Source organism: Suricata suricatta, chromosome 11 (assembly GCF_006229205.1).
Source record: "Suricata suricatta isolate VVHF042 chromosome 11, meerkat_22Aug2017_6uvM2_HiC, whole genome shotgun sequence".
Classification (NCBI taxonomy): domain Eukaryota; kingdom Metazoa; phylum Chordata; class Mammalia; order Carnivora; family Herpestidae; genus Suricata; species Suricata suricatta.
The window spans coordinates 15,364,907-15,386,265 of record NC_043710.1 but is presented as its reverse complement, the minus strand read 5'-3'; the positions used below and the strand labels follow the sequence as shown (position 1 = coordinate 15,386,265).

General features: G+C 42.4%; 2 protein-coding genes and 1 pseudogene across 3 annotated transcripts in view; all 3 read right to left on the bottom strand.

The window, feature by feature from the left end:
• The window catches only part of AGBL2 (ATP/GTP binding protein like 2), a 42,335-nt gene extending 23,793 nt beyond the window's left edge, over positions 1–18,542 (bottom strand). The window contains exons 1-7 of the mRNA XM_029915534.1: positions 18,456–18,542; positions 18,166–18,285; positions 17,837–17,900; positions 16,549–16,683; positions 12,202–12,255; positions 11,303–11,488; positions 4,798–4,905 (exon numbers count right to left, since the gene is read on the bottom strand). Coding sequence (XP_029771394.1) covers positions 4,798–4,905; positions 11,303–11,488; positions 12,202–12,255; positions 16,549–16,683; positions 17,837–17,900; positions 18,166–18,201 — 583 coding nt within the window. The 5' untranslated portion in view covers positions 18,202–18,285; positions 18,456–18,542. The remainder of the gene's footprint in view (positions 1–4,797; positions 4,906–11,302; positions 11,489–12,201; positions 12,256–16,548; positions 16,684–17,836; positions 17,901–18,165; positions 18,286–18,455) is intronic.
• Positions 8,973–9,650, bottom strand: LOC115272235 (annotated as a pseudogene).
• Positions 18,543–20,173: 1,631 nt separating the features above from the next.
• Positions 20,174–21,359, bottom strand: part of FNBP4 (formin binding protein 4) — a 37,939-nt gene continuing 36,753 nt past the window's right edge. For both annotated transcript variants that reach the window (XM_029956596.1, XM_029956597.1), the window contains exon 17: positions 20,174–21,250. In XM_029956596.1, coding sequence (XP_029812456.1) covers positions 21,160–21,250 — 91 coding nt within the window. In that variant the 3' untranslated portion in view covers positions 20,174–21,159. The remainder of the gene's footprint in view (positions 21,251–21,359) is intronic.

Here is a 21,359-nt window from a genome sequence, read left to right as displayed (position 1 = left end):
AATGACCACCATCAGGTCAAGAAGAGGTAAAGCAGACTTCTAATACCCAAGACTTCCCAGGCTCAGTTGGTTGAACATGCAACTCTTACTCTCTGGGTTGTGAAATTCAAGCCCCACTTTGGTTCAGACTTTATTTAAAAATGAAATCTTTTGGGGCACCTGGGTGGCTCAGTCAGTTAAGCATCCAATTTCGGCTCAGGTATGATCTCACAGTCCGTGGGATCAACCCCCGCATCAGGCTCTGTGCTGACAGCTCAGGGCCTGGAGCCTGCTTCAGATTCTGTATCTCCCTCTCTCTGACCCTCCCCCTCTCACAATCTGTTTGTCTCAATAATAATAAAAAAAAAAAGAAATCTTTAAAAAAAATGTTTATTTATATTTGAGAGTGAGAGAAGGAAAGAGAAAGACACTGTGTTAGCAGGGGAAGGGGCAGAGAGAAACAGAGACAGAACCTGAAGAGGCTCCGGGCTCTGAGTTGTCAGCACAGAGACCAACGTGGGTCTTGAACTCATGAACTGAGATCATGACCTGAGCCGATGTCGGACAGGTAACCAACTGAGCCACCTAGAGGCCCCATTTAAAAATGTAATCTTAAAAAAAAAGACCCAAAAAAACCCCACAACCCCCCAAACCCTAAGGCTCTTGAGGTTCCAGGAGAAGTACATTCTCCATTATTTATAACTGAAGTCTACCCACTTAAGACCTTATACTTTAATGTCTCCCAAACTCCTCCTCAGACTCTCCATAAGGTGGAGGTAGGCAGACTGTGAGTGGCTTCACCTTTTTCGCTTCCCTGTGTGGAGCTTTTCCCAGCACAGCATTACTAACACAAGCACTCATAATCAAGGCCACTGGAAGCAGAGCCTATGCAATTACATGGAAGTTGGGCTACCTGCTAGAATTGGCTCATTTCATTTTTCTAGTTGTGGAAATGTAAACACTGCCATCCCTGCCTCCTAGCTCTGGTTGTTTCTCTAGAAGCCCCCCGCCCCGATTTCACTGACTGAACACATTTTATTTCTACTAACTAAACTTCATACATATTCCTCCTCCAATAAAATTGATTTCCTTTATGATCATTACTATATAACAAATAATGATTTTCAATATTATTCTTGCTTTCTATTTCTTGAATACAGCAGTTTTCAATCTCAGAGAACCCTTTTTAAAAAGTTCCAGGGCCACCTGGGTGGCTCAGTCGGTTAAACACATGGCTTTGGCTCAGGTCATGATCTCACAGTTCATGGGTTAGAGCCCTGCATTGAGCTCCATGCTGGCAGTGCAGAGCCTGCTTGCCGCTTCAATTCTCTTTCTCTTCCTCTCTCTCTGCCCCTCCCCTGCATGTGCTCTCTCTCTCTCTCTCTCTCTCAAAATAAATAAACTTAAAAAAAAAAAAAGCTGGGCACCTGGATGGTTTAGTCGGTTAAGTTTCCGACTTCAGCTTGGGACATGATCTCATGGTTTATGAGTTCAAGCCCCACGTAGGGCTCTGTGCAGACAGCTCAGAGCCTAGAGCCTGCTTCAGATTATGTCTCCCTCTCTCTGCTCCTCCCCTGCTCATTCGCTGTCTCTCATAAAATAAATAAATATTTTTTAAAAATTTTTAAAAAGTTCTAATTAGCTCTGATACCTGTGCATCCGATAAGCATCAGATGACTTTTGGTGATGCCAAAGGATGCCCTTGTTGGAAACTTCTCTGCCTTGCCATGTCCCTCCCTAACTTCACATTCTGATATTATGAACTCAAAACTTACTTCCTCATCCTTGAGAGGGTTCCTATTAACTTTTCTTGGCTCATTGCTCTTGAATATTGTATCTCCTTTTTTTTTTCTTTAAGTAAACTCTACCCCTAATGTGGAGTTTGAACTCATAACCCCGAGATCAAGAGTTGCATGCTCTACCGACCGAACTAGGCAGGTGCCCTCATCTCCTTTCTGTCTTAAATGTTTCTATTACCATGTGCTCCACATCCCACCCTTCGCTTGTCTTTATTGTAGCTGTTTTAGGGTGTATGAGGTTGATCCATCCTTTCCATAAATACCCTTTTTCAAGCAGAGGAATTCTCTTCTATTCCTAGTTTTCTGAATGTTCTTATGCTTTTTCTGCATCAGTTGAGAGGATTGTGTTCTTCCCTTTGTTCTAATGTGGTGTGTCACGTTGGTGCGTGGCTTTTAGCTTGAACCACCCTTGCATTCCTGGAACAAATCCTCCTTGGTCATGTTGTATAATCCTTTAATATGCTGTTGGAATTGGTTTATTGATATTTGGTTGAGGATTTTTCCATTTATATTCTTTCTTTTAAAAAAACAAGTTAGTAGATTATTCTTTATTTAAAGATCTTTTTCTTTTCCTCCTCTTTTCTTGATTTTACCTCATCTCTAATTTACAAGAAGAGAGATTTTTAAGACTTTGCGGCGCATAAGTAACTGCTCAATATGTTTGCTGCTCATACACGTACTGGAGCCAGCAAGTACTATGGAAGGAAGGTGGAGAGGAAGGAGAGAACGTGGAGTGCCTTCCATTTAAGATTCTAGAACATTAGAAGTGACAGTGAATTATGAAGATTTATAAGGCAACCTGCAATCATTGCACTGACAATGAAAAGATTCAAGTGTCTTTTTTTTTTTTTTAAGGTTTATATATTTTTGAGACAGAGAGAGACAGAACACGAGCCAGGGAGGATCAGAGAGAGAGGGAGACACAGAATCCAAAGCAGGCTCCAGACTCCAAGCTGTTAGTCCAGAGTCTGACATGGGGCTCAAACTCATGACCCACGAGATCATGAACTGAGCCAAAATCGGCCACTTAACCGACAGAGCCACCCAGGCGCCCCAAGATTCAAGTGTCTTTAGCCTCCATCAGCAAGGAAACATTTTTGCCCTAAAGATGATTGCAGGGAATCCTCATTTTATTTTATTTGTTTATTTTTATTTGTTTTTTGAGAATACTCCTCATTTTTAGAATACTCATTATCTAAGTCTCCACAGTTATGAGTCTGGGTAGAAAAAAAATCATCAAAACATGGCATTTATTTTCTTAGGGAACATGGCTTTCCTGTGATGTCTTTAACTCTGAATACTAGCTTCATAAATAGTTGGAAATGTATCCTCCTGCTACTGTTTACAGAGCTGGTGAAGGATTAGTACTATTTCATCTTTAAATGTTTGATACAATTCAAACAAATCCTGTTAAGCCATCTGTCAAGCAAGGAATGTCTTTGCACAAAGATTTTTAATTACTAATTCAATTTCTTTGTTTTAATCTATTCAGACTTTTAAGATTTCTTTCTGAGTCAGTTGTGTCTAACAATTTTTCCTGTTTATCTATGTGATTTAACTTTTTGGCATTAAGTTGTACCTTGTAATTCTTTTTTTGTGTCTCCTCTTCTTTTTTCGTGGTTGGTCTAGCTGAAGTTTGGTCAGTTTTGTTCAGGTTTCCAAAGAACCAATCTGTGGTTTGATTTTCTGCATTATTTTCCTGTTTTCTACTTCACTGATTTCCATCCTTATCTTTATTATATCCTTCCTTCTGGTTTCTTTAGACACAGTTTGTGCTTATTATTCTAATTTATTAATGTGAAAGCTTAGGTAATTAACTGGAGCTCTTTCCTCCTTTCAAATATAGGCATCTAAAGGCATAGGTTTACCTTGAAATTAACTGCATTCCATAAATTTTGATATGTGATTTTATTTTTATTCAGTTCAAAATATTTATCTCTTATGATTTCTTTAACCAATGCGTTACTTAGAAATGTGCTGTTTACAGGCACCTGGGTGGCTCAGTTGGTTGAGTGTCTGACTTCAACTCACGTCCTAACCTTGCATCCTGTGAGTTCAAGTCCTGCATCAGGCTCTGTGCTGACAGCTCAGAGCCTGGAGCCTGCTTCAGATTCTGTGTCTCCCTCTCTCTCTGCTCCTCCCCTACTTGTTCTCTCTCTTTCTCTCTCTCTCTCTCTCTCTCTCTCTCAAAAATAAATGTTAAAAAAATGTGCTGTTTAATTTCTGAATATTTGTGTATTTCCCAAATTTCATTCTTTTTTGTTTGTCTTTTTTAAGTAGGCTCCATGCCCAGTGATGAACCCAACACAGGGCTTGAACTCATGATCCCGAGATCAAGACCTGTGCTGAGATCAACAGTCAGATGCTTAACCAACTGAGGCAGGTGCCCCTCAAAAATATTTTCTAGGGGTGCCTGGGTGGCTCAGTCAGTTAAGTGTCTGACTCTTGATTTTGGCTCAGGTCATAATCTCGTGGTTGTGGCATTGAGCCCTGTGTCAGGCACCATGTTGAGTGTGGAGCCTGCTTGGGATTCTCTCTCTCTCTCTTTGCCCTTCCCCTTCTCACGGTTGTGTGCTCTCTCTCTCTCAAAATAAACATTAAAAAAAGAGAGAGAGATGGATTCTACCTGTAGGAAGCCTGCAAATTAATGGGAATTAATTAAACCACACAGTAAATGAGAGTCATATGCACATACTACGAAGTAGTCACTGAAACACAGAGATGGAGAATAGAAGGGCAAGTTCCCCCAAATATCCAATGTCTGATTTTCAGGAAGGGGAATGACACAGGAGATCCTATAAAATAGGCTTATAACTATTATGAAAAAGGTGCTGTTATTAAAAAAAACAAAATTTAAATCTGATTGGTCATTAATATTAGGGCTCCTATTCAGATTGGTCTGGAAGGCAGTTTATTTATCACTAAACTATAAACTGTTAACAACAACTGTTGTTATAGATTATGTGTTTATTATAATTTTGTCATGATTATCACCGACTATTCAGTGTAATAACAATACCTGAATCTAATTGAAAGACAACTGTGCCTTTTTCTTCTCCTACAATTTCTGGTAACTTCTCATTTCCTGTAGGTTGATAGAAATATTCTGGTTGAGGTGGAACCCATTCTGAAAGAAGACATTAAAAACATACAAAATGAGAAATAATATAAAAGGTGCTTTATCCAGAATGGATATAAAATCACAATAGTTATTATTCAAGTGGCTAGTTTGGTTGTATCAAACCAAATTCTCATCGTAAGTTTCCAGTTTGTTTGTGAATTAATTATGTCTTGCTTCTTTCTGTAAAGACTATGAGAAATTTTTAACAAAAAGCATATACAACAAAAATATAAACTTCAGATAGAAGACTTAAAAATAAGCCAGGAAGGTGAATATAGTTGACCTATAGTTGCTCTAACAACTCTTCAGAATTTGGCCCTGAGCTTCTTTCTCTCTTGAAATTATTTTTATGATTGTATTTCTTAAGTTATCTCTACACCAAACATGGGGCCCAAACTTACAACCCTGACATCAAGAGTCACATACTCTAGGGCGCCTGGGTGGCTCAGTCAGTTAAGTGTCTGACTTTGACTCAGGTCATGATCTCACGGTTTGTGAGTTTGAGCCCTGCATCAGGCTCTGTACTGACAGCTCAGAGTCTGGAACCTGCGTCAGATCCTGTGTCTCCCTCTCTCTGGCCCTCCCCTGCTCATGCTCTGTCTCTCTGTCAAAAAAAAAAAAGAAAAAAAGAGTCACATGCTCTACTAAGCCACCCATGTGCTCCAAACTTCTTTTAAAGGCAGGAAAATATGATCAATTATGTAATTTTTACTACAAGGAACAAGTATGTCAATTATTTCAGAAGAAACAAACATTTTTCATTAACACTCAATTCTAAAAGATTTCTCATATGTGACCTGGGCAACTCCCAGTATCATTTTAAGTAGCATAGCTATTGATGAAAGCCAACGGCATATAAAGACACAACTGAAATTCAACAATACATTAAAAGGATCATATACACTGATCAAGTGGGATTTATTCAAGGGATGCAAGGATGGATCAACATCTGCAAATTAGTTAATGTGATACACCACATTAACAAGATGAAAGATACCAATCATACAATCATCTTGATGGATGCAGAAAAACCATTTGGCAAAATTCAACATCCATTTATGATAAAAACTCCACATGGTGGATATAGAGGGAGCCTCAACATAATAAAGGCCATGTATGACAAGTCCACAGCTAAAACCATACTCAAATGTGAAAAGATGAAAGCTTTTCTTCTAAGATCAGGAACAAGGCAAAGATGCTTACTCTTTTTTAATGTTTTATTTTAGTTTTGAGAGAGAGACAGCATGAGCAGGGGAGAGTCAGAGAGAGAGGGAGACACAGAATCCAAAGACAGGCTCCAGGCTCTGAGACAGCTGTCAGCACAGAGCCCGATGCGGGGCTCAAATCCACAAACTACAAGATCATGACCTGAGCCAAAGGAGGACACTCAACCGACTAAGCCACCCAGGCACCCCAAAGATGCTGACTCTTGCCATTTTTACTCAACATGATGGTATTGAAAGTCCTTGCTGGAGCAATCAAACAAGAAAAAAACAAGGATCCAAATTGGAAAGGAAGAAGTGAAACTGTCAAACTGTTACTATTTGCGGAAGACATGATACTGTACATAAAAAACACTAAAGGGGCACCTGGCTGCCTTAGCCGGTTAAGCGCCCCATCCTTAACTTTGGTTCAGCTCATGATCCCAGGATCGTGAGATTGAGCCCTGCATCAAGCTCTGTGCTGGGTGTGGAGTCTGCTTAAGATTCTCCCTCTCCCTCTCCTTCTGCCTCTCTCTCTCTCTCAAAAACTCCCCCAAATACTAATACTTTCTGACTTCATCAAAAAACTGTTAGAACTAACAAACAAATTCAGTAAAGGTACAAGATACAAAATCAATACAATCAATACAAAAATATGTTGCATGTTTATATACTAGTAATGAACTATCAGAAAAAAATTAAGAAAACAATCCCATTTACAATTGTATCAAAAAGAATAAAATACCTAGCAATAAATTTAACCAAGGAGGTGAAAGACCTGTATATTCAAAACTGTAAGACATTAATGAAAGAAATAGAAGACACAAAAACATTAAAAGATATTCCATGCTCATGGATTGGAAGAATTAATATTTTTTAAATATCCATACTACCCAAATCAATATACAGATTCAATGCAGTCATTATAAGAATTCTAATGGTGGTGATGGAGGAGGGCACTTGTGGGGAAGAGCACTGGGTGTTGTATGGAAATCAATTTGACAATAAAATATTATGAAAAAAAAAGAAGACATACAGATGGCCAATAGGGCCATGAAAAGATGCTCTACATCATAATCATCAGGGGAATGCAAATCAAAACTACACTGAAAATCACCTCCTACCAGTCAGAATGGCTATCATCAAAAAGACTAGAAATAATAAGTGTTAGCAAGGATGTGGAGCAAAGGGAACCCTTTTGTTGGGGGGCATGTAAATTGATACAGCCACTACTGAAATTAGTATGAAGGTTCCCCCCAAAATTATAAAATAGAAGTGCCTAGGTGGCTCCGTCAGTTATGCATCTGACTCTTGATTTTGTCTCAGGTCATGATCTCAGGGTTCTTGAGTTTGAACCCTGTGTAGGGCTCTTCACTGGCAGTGCGGGGCCTGGTTGAGATTCTTTCTCCCTCTATCTCTGCCCCTCCCCTGCTTGTGCTCACATGTGTTCTCTCTCTCGATGTCTAAAAGCGAAACAGACTTAACAAAATTGTCAAATAAAATTACCATATGATCCAGCAATTCTACTTCTGGGTATTTATCCAAAGAAAATGAAAATACTAACTTAAAAAGATTAGGGCACCCCCATGTTCACTGCAGCATTATTTATAATAGCCAAGCTATGGAAATAACCTAAGTGTTCACTGATGAATAAATGGACAAGGAAATTGTGGTAAAAATATACAATGACATATTATTCATCCATAAAAAAGGAATGAAATCTTGTCATTTGCAACAACATATACACACCTTGAGGACATTGTGGTAAGTGGAGTAAGTAGTCAGACAGAGAAAGACAAATACTGCGTGGTCTCTCTTACACATTGCATTTACAAAACAAAACAAACAATAAAACCAAAGAAATAAGCTCACTGGTGATTGCCAGAGGTGGATGGGAAATATGGGTATTTTTTCAGTTTAAATAAACTTGAATATAAAATAAATAAGGAGCTCAAGGTCATATAGCTAGTAAGTGGTAGATCTGGGCCCTAGAACCTCTTCGGAATCACTCCAAAATCTGTGCTTAAAACTCTTGTTCTTGAGGCGCCTGGGTGGCTCAGTCAGTTAAGTGTCTGACTTTGGTTCAGGTCATGATCCCGTGGCTCATGAGTTCGAGTCCCACAGTGGGTTCTGGGTTGACAGTGCAGAACCTCCTTCAGATCCTTCGTCTTCCTCTCTCTCTGCCCCTCCTCACCTCGCGCTCGTCCTCACTTTCTCTCTCTAAAATAAATAAACATGAAAAAAAACCCCCACTGTTCTTTACTGCTCTAATATTATCTTCTGATTGACTGAATATAAAAAATAAAGGCAAAATAAATAATAAAGATGCAACTCATTAAAAACAATGCTAATTTCTTATCTGTAAAAAGATGGGGAATGATGAGGCTGTCAATTTGGTTTAAACAAGGTGCTTGTTATTAAATTTCCTTGAAATGAAAAAGAATTGCCTTTTAAAAGATATAGTGCTGGAGTGCCTGTCTGGCTCAGTGAGTAGAGCACGCCCCTCTTGGTCTTGGGATTGTGAATTCAAGCCCCACGTTGGGCATAGAACTTACTTAAAAAAAGAAAAAATCTAGTGCTTTCATAGATTACCACTGCAAAAACGTGATTATTACATTCCAGTTTCCCACCTTTTTCCCCCTCTTGGAACTGTGTCCAAAATCCTCCCAGGAATTTTCTTTATTTTATTTTTTCCAAGCTGAAAGCTTTTATTTTGCTAAAATGTGCAAATATAACAGCACACACTCTACAGTAAACATGTAAACACTGATGATTTCCTTGAGATGCTGTTCCCCCTCATGGTTCAGATGCTCGACTTTCTGTGAAAGCCTAGTTTGCCTTCCTTTCTACCCATCAAATTCATCTGTCTCTTTAGAAGTCTTGCCGGATGTTTCCTTTGCTTGCCTCTCCATGTTGCTGCTTCATTTGAAAGATTTCATTTTCTAATTGTACAATAGTCCTTTCAATCTCACAATTCTTGCTGACGAGGGATACCCAAGCTGACTCCATCTCCCTTACCTTGGACCCCGCTGTGAGCTGCGTGTTCTTTCGCTGCCAGTTTAAGTCTTGAATGTGTTTCCTTAACTTCTGGAGCTCTCTCTGGGCATGTTCAATCACATGAATCTGATTTTCATTATATACTTTCCAGGCGTTGCATCCATGCTGTGACATTAGTTCCAGATTCTCAATTCGAACCGCCTGATGCTCTAACTGGGCCATGGAATTGTTTACACATTCTTGCCGTGCGGTAATGTCATTTTTCTGACCCGAGGAAGGGGCTGGAAGTTCATATCGTTTCATGCTGAGGCATTCTGTTGGTTGTTGAGCAGCCAGTCTTTCAAATTCATTTCTCATTATGTCGGTCTCAAAAGCAGAATAACCCGGGGCTGTCGGGTAGCTCAGGTAGTTCTCAGTAGGTTGGTACCTGCGGGTTTCCTCCTCCACCAGCACCGCAGCCGCTTCTTGCACACCGGGTGCTTCAGAACCTTGGTCAAAATACAGCAGCGCATCTACCACTGCCTCTCCCGTGACTAAACCCGTACCTGCCATTCTTCTTCTTTGCTTATTTTACAGAGAATAGCAAAATCCTAGTGTTCAGCCAGGTCAACTTGGACTTTCTTTATCTAAAAATTGATCTTAGGACTTCTCAGCTATTGTACCAACTCAAAATGCACCCCCATTTCCAAACACCTTAAGAGCATAAATCTGTGCCCAGTTAACCACTGAGCACATCCCTCTATTTTCAGCTTTATCTCCTGTCTTTCATGCTCAGTGCTCTACGGTTGCTCAAACATGCCATGCTCTTTTTTCTATGTCCTCTAACTAGAATATTTTCTTTGACCTTCTCGGTGGGATTAGTTGTAATTTATCATCCTTCAGATCTCAGTGTATGTGTCAACTCCTCTTGGAAACCCTCCCTAATCTTCCAGGCTGGCGTTAGGGGCTCCAAGAGGGACCAAACTCTAAGCAATTGCCTGGTTGTATCTTCAACATCCCCACCGGTAGGTGAACTCTGGGTTTCTCCATCTTGCTCATTATGTCTGCAGCACCAAGCACTGCACTCAGCAGGTGGCAGATGCTTGTTAAATATACACTGAATGAATATTATGAGAGAGAAGTGTGAGAGTAAGAAACACCCAGTTGTTTACCTAGCAGTCTAATGCAGAGACACAGTATTTGATAGACTTAGGCATCCCAGCCATTAGAAAAGTCTCCACTTCAATGCAAACCACTTCTGAAACCCTCACATAATTAATACTGAAGATTGTACCTGCACCAAGAGCTCAAACACATGACCAGCAATCTCACAGAACTAGTCTCCATCATTCCCACAAAAACACTCCAACAAACTCAAAATACAATTAAAAATGGTCAAACCTGGGGTGCCTGGGTGGCTCAGTCATTACGCGTCTGACTTTTGGCTCAGGTCACCATCTCAGGGTTCATGAATTCGATTTCCACATTAGGTGAGCTCAAGTCCCACTTTGTGTGAGCACAAGCCTTGCTTTGGGTGAACCCTGATTCTCTTTCTCTCTCTCTCTCTCTCTCTCCCTCTCTCTCTCTCTGCCCCTCCTGGGATTCTGTGTCTCTCTGCCCTTGCTCACTTGCACCCTATCTCTTTCTCTAAAAATACACACACACACACACACACACACACACACACACACACACACACACACAGAGTCAAAACGGGCACCTGTGTGGCTCGATCGGCAAAGGGTCTGTCTGACTCTTGATCTCAGCTCAGGTCTTGATATTCAGGGCCATGAGTTCAAGCCCTGCACTGGGCTGCACACTGGATGTAAACCTTACTTAAAAAAAAAACAAACTACCAACCAAAAAAACCTAGCAACAACAAAGCAACAGTAAAAGCTATGTTCTGGTACACAGAGCGTTCATCAGTTACACCAAGCTCGTAAAAATACAACTCCTAAAACTCCCACATATTAATACTGAGACAGATTTAAGTACTGATATAATTTGGCCCTCCATTCCAATAAACCTTAAAGCATTTGAGCTTACACATTAGTGCCACTTTTTACTTTGACCAGTGCACATCCGTTTCCCAGGGCTTAGTCATTTCAGGATGAGGCACCAGACACTGAATCTGTCCTGCCTCGTACTTAGGTAAGCTGGACTTACTAGGTTCTCATAGTAACGCCTGTCAGGACAGCAGGACCACGACACAGAAGTCACATTACCGATATGATGAAGGTTTTCCTTGATGACCTCACATTCTATTGGCCACCTCGGAGCCTGCAGTGACCCGCTGCTAGAGAAGAAGGCGAAGAGACCTCGGGGCTCTTGAAGACATGGGTTGACTTCACCAAATTCACCATGAAGAAGCTGCCTGCTCTTAAGAAGTGGGGAGCGAAGCATAAGGGAATCTGCAGAGAGGAAGGGAAGGAGTGAACAGCTTTCTTTTCCTCTCTGGAGGGAAGTAACAACTAAGTGACTTGAAGCGCTGTATTAAAACCTGAGCACAGGTGTACAATCCTACAAGAGGGCTCTCCTTCACAACGGAGGTTTAGTCCAGGATGACAGCATTGACATTATGAAGTTACATTAAAATTCTGCATAGTCTATTAAATATTGAAATGTAAAATTTTAGAGTAATTTAGAAGAAATTTTTTTTATTTTTAAATCAAATTATGTCATGTGATTTTTTGCTTAGCGAGAGGCCAAAGAGGCAACTTTCATTTCACCCATTAGCGTTTTAGGGAAAAGTACATGAAGACTTTATTAACGACACTAATAACTATTAACTACTTTTAGAACTAATCTACAAATTAACTTTCAAGTTCAAAATACAATGGTTGGGAGGACAGAGAAACTAACAAAGAGAAACGAGTGGGGGCAGGAGAGAAAGATGAGCTCTTGGGAAAAAGAATGAGAAAGAAAAGAGGAAAAGTGGCTCCCAGGGCAGAGAAAAAGACGGGAATGAGAGGAAGAAGGCAAAGAAAGGGAAGGAGAGGGGGGAGGAAAGGCCGAAAGCCCCTGGAGGGGGTGAGTGTCAGAACTGGAGGGGAGGGCAGTGAGCAAAGACAGGTTTCCGCGAAGCAGCGGCCTGAGTTTTGGGGTCTGGAAGGACAGGGGGTACCTCTGCTCACGGCTTCTAGCTGTCTGTGCACAGCTGAAGATGAACACGTGGGCCCTGGAAAGAGGAAGGAGGAGGCATCGTTTGTCCTGGGGAATCTGTGACTTTCTTTCTTCTATTCTCTTTCCCTATCCCTTTCCATCCCACACCCCCAGTTAGGACCTCATTTTTCTTTCTTTTTTCTCTTTTCTTTCTCTAAAAAAAATTTTTTTTTTAATTTCAGGGCCCTGCTTTTTCTGTCTCTTAATGTTTTCCCTAGTTTAATGGGGGGAAGGGAGCATAAACATTTGGAAAGATGGTAGAGCTGCTCAGTGTCACATCAAGAAATGTAAACCAGTGCGACAAGGAGATACCCCTTCCTTACCAAAGAGACAGAAAGACCATTTCCGTGTTTCCACATTCATGCCGGTGCAGGTGTTAACCAGCCAGGGACTCTCAGACCCTGCTGGCAAGTGGGCAAACGAGTGCAAACTTTCTGGAAGGCAGTTGGCAGTTTATCTACTAAGATTTAAAATACAGATACCCTTGAGCCAGAAATCCCACTGCTAACAATTTACTTCATAGATTTTCTCACAAAAGTCCGTCAAGATTAAATGCCCGATTTGGTTTGGCTCAGGTCATGAACTCATATTTTGTGGGTTCGAGCCCCATGTCAAGCTGATGGTGTGGAGCCTGCTTGGGATTCTCTCTCTTTCCTTCTCTCTCTGCCCCTTCCTGGCTCGCGCGCACGCACTCTCTCTCTCTCTCTCAAAATAAGTAAAGAAACTTAAGAAAAAAAAAGGTACACATACTAAGATGCTCACTGCAGCAATGTTCAAATAATAAAAATGCGGAAACAATGAAAGCTGACAGCTCAGGGCCTGGAGCCTGCTTCGGATTCTGTGTCTCCCTCCGTCTCTGACCCTCCCCTGCTTGTGCTCTGTCTCTCTCTCTTTCTCTCAAAAATAAATAAACATCAAAAAAAATTTTTTTAAAAGATAAGAATACACAGATACATGGGGATATATGAAAAGAATAAAAACAACAGTAGCTTTGGGGCCCCTGGGTGGCTTAGTCGGTTAAGTGTCCTACTTCAGCTCAGGTCATAATCTCACGGTTTGTGGGTTCGAGCTCTGCATCACGCTCTGTGCTGACGGCTCAGAGCCTGCAGCCTGCTTCGGATTCTGGGTCTCCCTCTCTCTCTGCCCCTCCCCCGCTCATGCTGTCTCTCTCAAAAATAAACCTTAAAAACAACTGTGGCTTTATCAGGAGTGGGGCACAGAGGGCTTTTAGTTTCCCTTTTCTGCTTTTTTTCTACCATTTGAATTTTCTAGCCTTATACACATACTCCTTTTCTTTTTTCTTTAATTTTTTAAATGTTTATTTTTGAGAGGAGAGAGAGAGAGGGAGACAGAGCATGAGTGGGGGAGGAGCAGAGTGAAAGAGAAAGACAGAATACAAGCAGGCTCCAGGCTGAGCTGTCAGCATAGAGCCTGACTTGGGGCTTGAACTCACTAACCGTGAGGTCATGACCTGAGCCAGAGTTGGACACTTAACTGGAGCTGACTGAGTCACCTAAATGCCACATTTCTTTTTTAAATAAGCAGACTGTAACCCATTCCATTTTCCCTTTGTTCTTTTCTGGTTAAAAAAAACAACAGCATAAAAATGCTTTGCTACAAAAATGATGGAAAAAGATCTTCACTCCAATGATCAAAACGGGAAAAAAGGTCTGGAGTCTGGTTGCTCTAAAGATCATTTTTCCTTAATACCACTGAGATCCTCCTTTTTTTTTTTTAAAAAAACTTTTTTTTTTTAGGGATCTTTTTTTTTTTTTTAATTTTTTTTTAATGTTTTATTTATTTTTGATACAGAGAGAGACAGAGCATGAGAGGGGGAGGGGCAGAGAGAGAAGGAGACACAGAACTGGAAGCAGGCTCCAGGCTCTGAGCTAGCTGTCAGCACAGAGCCTGACGCGGGGCTCGAACCCACGAATGTGGGACCTGACCTGAGCCGAAGTCGGAGGCCCAACCGACTGAGCCACCTAGGCACCCCTGAGATCCTCCTTTTACCACGAGGACCATGCATTTAAAGCTGCATGGTCCTGTGAGGGCTACGACTGCTGTGAATAAAGTGGAAGGAAGCAGTGAGGCCCAGACCGACCTACGGTAGGAGGAGACTTCTGTAAGTCCACCCCACACCTTCTGGGGCACGCCCTAGTATCAGTTAGGCTCTAACATTTATTTATTTTTGACAGGCAGGGATACTAACCACTATACTAACGAGGAGCTGCTTAACATTTATTTTTTTTTTATTTACTTTTTTTAAATGTTTATTTATTTTTTGATACAGAGAGGCAGAGCATGAGAGGGGGAGGGGCAGAGAGAGAAGGAGACACAAAACTGGAAGACAGGCTCCAGGCTCTGAGCTAGCTGTCAGCACAGAGCCTGATGCGGGGCTCGAACCCACGAATGTGAGATCTGACCTGAGCCGAAGTCGGAGACTTAACCAACTGAGCTACCCAGGCGCCCTACATTTATTTATTTTTGAGAGACAGAGAGACAGAACATGAGCAGGGGAGGCAGAGAGAGAGGGAGACACAGGATCTGAAGACAGGCTCCAGGCTCTGAGCTAGCTGTCAGCACAGAGCCTGATGTGGGGCTCGAACTCATGAACTGCGAGATCATGGCCTGAGCCGAAGGTGGCCGCTTAACCAACTGAGCCACCCAGGCGTCCCTCAATTATACGCTAAACTTTATTCACATCATTGTGCTGCCTCTACCAGCTGATTTTTGCATTTCATGTTTTTTATTGCATCAAGCCTGACCATTGTTTCTTATAAATGTTACCTTGAGTGTCAGTTAAATGGGGCAGGAGGAAACTGCAGGGTGTCTGGGCAATCCGCTGGCTTCTTGCTTCGGAGCCATCCCACCCAGACGAGTCTCCTTAGCTCCACCCCTGCCTTTCTACCCCCCGCCCCCCCCCAGGCAGGAGCCCAGGGACACAGAATGGAAGAGCCCTCACGGCACTGGCGTGTGCACAAACACTATGTCTGAAAATGGAATTGCTGCATCAAGGGTTACACGCTGTATTACATTTCCCAGATATTGTCAAATTGTCTTCCTAAAATAGTCTATCTATTCACATCCCTAACAGCAGTGAGGGTGTGTTCCCCCAAACCCTGACCTATATATCCCGGGTGTCATAAAAATAAGTTTTTTTGCCCAAATCCCATAATTTAAAAACCTGGTACCTTGACATTTTGATTTGTATCTTTATTTGGAGGTGAGATTGAGCATCTTTTCATAAGCTTATCCACTGTGTTCTTAGGAAAGGCTTGCTCATGTCTTTGGCACATTTTTCTATTTGGTCATCTTTTACATATTGATTTGTAAGAGCTGTTACGTTAAGGAATGTAATCCTTTGACATATTTGTCGCAAACTTTTTTTTCAGTTTGTTATTTTGCTTTCTTCACGGTATTTTATGGCTTTTGGGTCTTGTGTCATTCAAAGGTTTTTAAGTAGAAAAAGGGCACAATCAGATTTGCATATAGAAAAAGAATGATGCTGTGTGGAAAATGGATTGAAAGGGGTTAGCATGAAACAAGAGAAGAATTCAGGAGACCAAGTATTGGGGCTGTCTCAATGGTGAGCAACCATGGTAGTTTGGACTGGGATGGTGGGGGGTGGGGAAAAAGAAAGTGAATTGATATGTACTGAGGGAGAAATTCAACTGCACACCTGCCCTTAGACTCAGGAAGAAACCTGTGAAATCCTTGCAAAAACTTATTTTTGCTTAAGCTAGCTGAAATTGGCTTTCACTACTCTTTTAATTTTTTCTAATGCTTATTTATTTTTGAGAGACAGAGAAAAAGAGAGAGAGACTGTGAGCGGGGGAGGGCAGAGAGAGAGGGAGACAGAATCTGAAGCAGGCTGCAGGCTCTGAGCTGTCAGCACAGAGCCTGATGTGGGGCTTGAACCCATGAAGTGTGAGATCATGACCTGAGCCGAAGTCAGAAGGCTCAACTTGAGCCACCCAGGTGCCCCTTGGTTTCCACCACTCTTATGCAAAGTGCCTTAAAAAATACATCCATCAAAAGTGTAAAAATTACTGTGCTACTCTTGACTAAAGAGTCTTAACAAGTTTTTCAACAATTTGTGAAGAAAAAGATGATCCAGAAGGTATCGTATTTTAATTTAAAACCTATACTCCAAAGTGGACCTCGGCAGAACATTTCTGAGTGATGTCAGAAACACTGGCCGAGGCTGCATCTCAGGCTTCTCTCGGGTTAGGCCTTATTTTCGAACACCCGAAGGAGTTGCTCAAGGCAGTAAGGTTTCTGGGGCTCACACGCGCTGATTAGTACTCACACAGAAGCTTCTCCTTTGGCAGAGGGTCTGGCCTCGTATCCTCTCTTTTTCCAAAAGAGCCATTCAACAGGTATCGCGGATTATTCTTCCAAACATGCTGGTGCGTAGCTGAGTTTGGTAAACTACCTCTCTGACCTGTGAACCGACAATTAATCAAAGGTGTTGGAAGACTAGGTCATCACCTGTAACCTCTAGGTTAATATCAAAGCCACCACTACTACCAAACCGCCACCACTTCTATCACCACCCATCACCCACTGCAGGCTTTTACGATGAATATGTCCCATTTTCAAAAGAGCTTTCATATTCCAATTTACATGAGCTAAGCCTCATTTTCTCCATTTGACAGTGAGGAGAGGCCTGAGAAGCAGCATGGAACAATGGAAAGAGAAAGATGCCCAAAGCCGCTTTGTCTTGAGGGTTGTGTTGAATCTGGCTAACTGGAAATTCAGTTTTCAACAAGTTACCATCTTACTATTATTTTTTAAATGTTTATTCATTTTTGAGGGGGAGCGAGCGAGTGAGTGAGCGAGCAGGGAGGGAGACCCAGAAGAGAGGGGCAGGCTCCAGGCTCTGAGCTGTCAGCACAGAGCCCGACATGGGGTTCAAACCCACAAACTGTGAGATCATGACCTGAGCCAACATCAGACACTTAATGGACTGAGCCACCGAGGTGCCCCACAAATTATCACTTTAAAAATGAAACAGTTAATAAGAAAGTTTAACAAGGTTGATAGAAAGAAAATCAATATTGAAACTTAAAATAGAATCAAAATTTAAAAAGATACCACTTACGGTACCCTAACAATAGGAAGTTCCATGATGAAATTATAAATCTTTATTGGGAGACATTAAACAAGACCTATGTAGATGAAGAAATAGAGTATATGCACAGACTGCAGAACCAGTATTAGAAAATTCTCATTTCTCTTGAAATTTGATCAACACAATGGAGAAGGCAAGAGGAGCCAAGAGACTTCTGAAGAACAAGATGGAGGACATGTCTTTCCAGATTAGCAAGACTATTTAAATGCCATATGGTATAATTAAGAAAGGGTGGTGGTACTGGCCCCAGGATAGACAGACTCTTGTATACACACCCAAAAGAGGTGACATGGATCAAAGGAGAAGACGAAGGAAGTACTTTTCACTTCCCTTCATCTTTCCCTCATGCTACTAAAAAAGCACATCATTAGTTTATCCAAGTGTAACTCTCCCAGTTAATCAAACCATTTACTCCACCAGGGCAAGGCGGGAAAGGTGAGGTTAGGTAAGAATGAGATATTACCTTTAAAGTAGCCATAGTATTGAAGATGATGGTACATAAAGTCTTCATAGGGATCAGGAAGAGTCTGTGAAAGGAAAAGCCCTCTCAATCAGGAAAGTCCTTTCAAGTAATACTGAACTCTGAACGAAAGGCACACGAGAATTGTTTGTTGCGAAAGGACAGTATACCTGAGGGCTGCTGTGAACAAACCAAATGAAAGACATTATTCATGCAAATGTTTCTACCTTGGGGATCAAGATCTCCTGCCAGAAAAAGGTGCCACCAGAATATGCCTTCTGTCTAGTAGTATTGGATTTCTGTGGAGCTCCTGGAGAGGGGAGGGTACCGACCTCCTGCTTTACTTCTGTTTTCAATGCTGGGAACATGTTACTTCTGCGTGGTATGCTGAGGACAAGTCAGTGACACCGGCATCCAGCCAATTTCCAAAAGGGCAGCTGATTACACAGAGGCTAGAAAACCAGAACAGGACAACTGAAAAAAAACTGCCGATGTTCTCCCCACCCTCCTCCACCCGCGCGGCAGGAAACCCTGCCGCACCGCTCCCTCCTCCCTGCCAGCCCAGCCTCTCAGACACACAAGCACCTGCTACGGGTTCCCGCTCTGAGGCTCGGAGGCACACCTGAGGAATTAGAAAGGGCGGCTTGTCCTCCAGCCTCCGCCACCCGAGGCGCCGGGGCCTTTGCTGGTCCCAAGCTTCCCTCTCCGAGGAGGGAGATGCTCACCACCAGGAAGCAACAGGAAGAACTGGGAACGGGGATGGGGAGGATCCGACCGAGTCGCCTCGGGGTAGACAACAAAGGTCAGGGGCCCGTAGTGTGGGCCTCCGAAAACGGAACTCGGGGGTTCAGGGGCCGGGGAAGGTGGTGAGGGGCAATTTCCCGAGGAATCTGGGAGGGGGCATGGAGATTTCCTAGAAGGGCAGACGGAAGGGTGCGATCGCCTCCGCTCCCCGGCCGGTCCTGGACAGCAGGGGTGTGCGCGGCGCCTGCGGCGGCACAGGAGCCTGAGCCAGGCGGGAGGCCACCTCGCTGCAGGGACAGCGGCCCAACCGCGCAGCCCCCAGAGAACAGGCTTGCGTTGCTAGCCAGCCACGGCTTTCCGCTGCTAGGGCCCCGGTAGCCTAGCAACCACTGGGCGGAAGCGGGAGCACAGGATGACAGGACGCTTCCGGGGAGCGAGGCCCCGCCTCCAGGGTTTGAGGGAGGAACCTGGAAAACGTCGAGGACTGCGGCCAGCCTCCAGCTTTTCGAACTCGTTGCTCCTGGTCATAGATTGGTGAATACAATACCAGTTAGTGGTCCTCAAAGATACTCCAACCTGCATTTGCCTTTCCTTAGCTTTAGGTAACTGGTTAAGTGTCGCTCAAATGGAGCGGTTTCCTTTTCTTTGACCTTATGGTCTCACCAGCCCATAGCTAGAATTGAAAAATTACAAGAAAACTAAAACCACACGTTGACCATCAAGTTATGATTTTGGAAAAGTGCTCCATTCTGTTAAGATAGTGACAAATGGGGGCGCCTAGGGGGCCCCGCCGGTTAAGTGTAGGACTTCAGCTCAGGTCACACAGGTCATGCTTTCACGGTTTAGGAGTTAGGAGTTCGAGCCCCACCCTTACAGCCGAGAGCCTGGAGCCTGCTTCATTTTGACTCCCTCTCTCTGTCCCTCCCCTGCTCCCATGCTCTCTCAAAAATAAACATTAAAAAAAAAGTGACAAACATTCTGGTGCTCTGCAACAATTCCTACCCATCTGGAAAATTGCTAGGCAGTTAAAAGCTTTGCTAGTTGGTAGCAGTTTTAGAAATTTGTTCTATAAAAATTACAAGAAAAAGTTTGAACCAAAATGCTACTTGCATTAATTGTAAATAAAACCTAACACACTAGTACACAGGACATCTGGTAGGTAAAACTCAACGATATACATATAAATGTATTGGAACAAAATTCAAACTATTAGTTGTCGTCTCTGGTTAATTTTATATGAATATAACCAAAGTAGAGACTACTTTTATAGTCGGAGGGAATAAAGTAATCAATGTTAACCACATTACATCATTTCCAGGATTTTAGGTCAAACGTTAGCTAATTATTAAGAGTACAAGCTCCGAAATTTAAGTCACAGCACCTTGTGGTGCTAGAAGCCGGTTTTCTCACCCTGTCCCCGCAGCTCTCCCACCCACACGGATTCGGGATCCTGCTTTTTCCTCAGAGCTGTTCTCTTCAGTGTTTACACATGCGTTAATGCTGTATTTGATAAAAACAAGTAAAACTGGACTTAAAGGTCTTGACTGCACAATCATGAAATAACAGGCTCCAATGGAAGAGAAAAAGGATAACCAATCAGAAGTATAAAAAAAGCTTTATTAGTGCATATATACAAATTTACAAGGTCAGAAACTGGAGAAATACAAACAGCTTTAAAACACAATTTGCCTTTTCTTCAGTTTAAAGTGACTTTTACCTGATTGTGATACGATAGAAAGTACAGAACAGTAAACTGCTTTTTAAATACTGGAATTTTATGGAGAGTACATTCACATAAAAGGGAGGTGAATTCTGGAACAAGGTAAGACAATGGAGACACATTAATACATACAGTGGCTCTTGTTACATTTGCTGCCACATGAGAGTGGGGAATCCTCAAAATTAAAGTTATGAACACCTGCTGCTGCCTGTATCGAGATTTAAGTATGCCGCTACGTGTGAAATGACGGAGCTATCGGTTCTAGAATTTGTGAGAAAGAACCCTCTATAGAGCGTGGCCATCTGTCAGCACAAGGGAAACACCTCAATGTACCTCAGCACTTCAGGGGTGGCAGGCTAGGAGGAGGAGGTCAGAGATTCCCATGATCCCAGTCAAGCAAAACAGAATACAGAGCTGCCTTCTTAATTGCACTTGTTCTGGAGTAGAAGTTAATGAGAGAGAGCTACACTAGGAACTAAACAAGCCTCTATTAGACAGGAAAATCCTTCACTTTTTGTCAGTGAGCCCTCCACTGAGGTATCATACTCATGAATCATATGTTCCCGATCACAGGTTAATGTACCAAACATGCTGAGTTTGCCAGTAGGAAAATAAAGGCAGCCATGTCAAAGCATTCAGTCAGCCTCACCCCACCCTTCAGCCAAACAGGAAAATTACATTTCACTAATGTGAAAACTTTGTATGTCTATGCTTTTACCCAGAAAATTTATATGCTCTCCCTCATAACATTTAGTTTATTGACAACAGTAAAACTGGTTAAGACTCTGAACTGAATGCGCACACACACGCCCAAGGGGGGAAAAAAATCTATAAAAAAGCACCACCCCAACCTTGCCCCAAACTATGTGTTTGGAGCCATTTTCCTTCTCTTCAGTCTTGCTCGCCAATCCTCAGGAAGCGCTTCAAAATTAGCATTTCTCTCTGCCATGCCACTGTGAAAACAACACACAGATTACTTCACTGGGAAGAAAAAAAATATGAAGCTTCATTTCCCAACAAAAGCCACTGCCTCACACTGAAAATCTGACCCATCACAGCTAT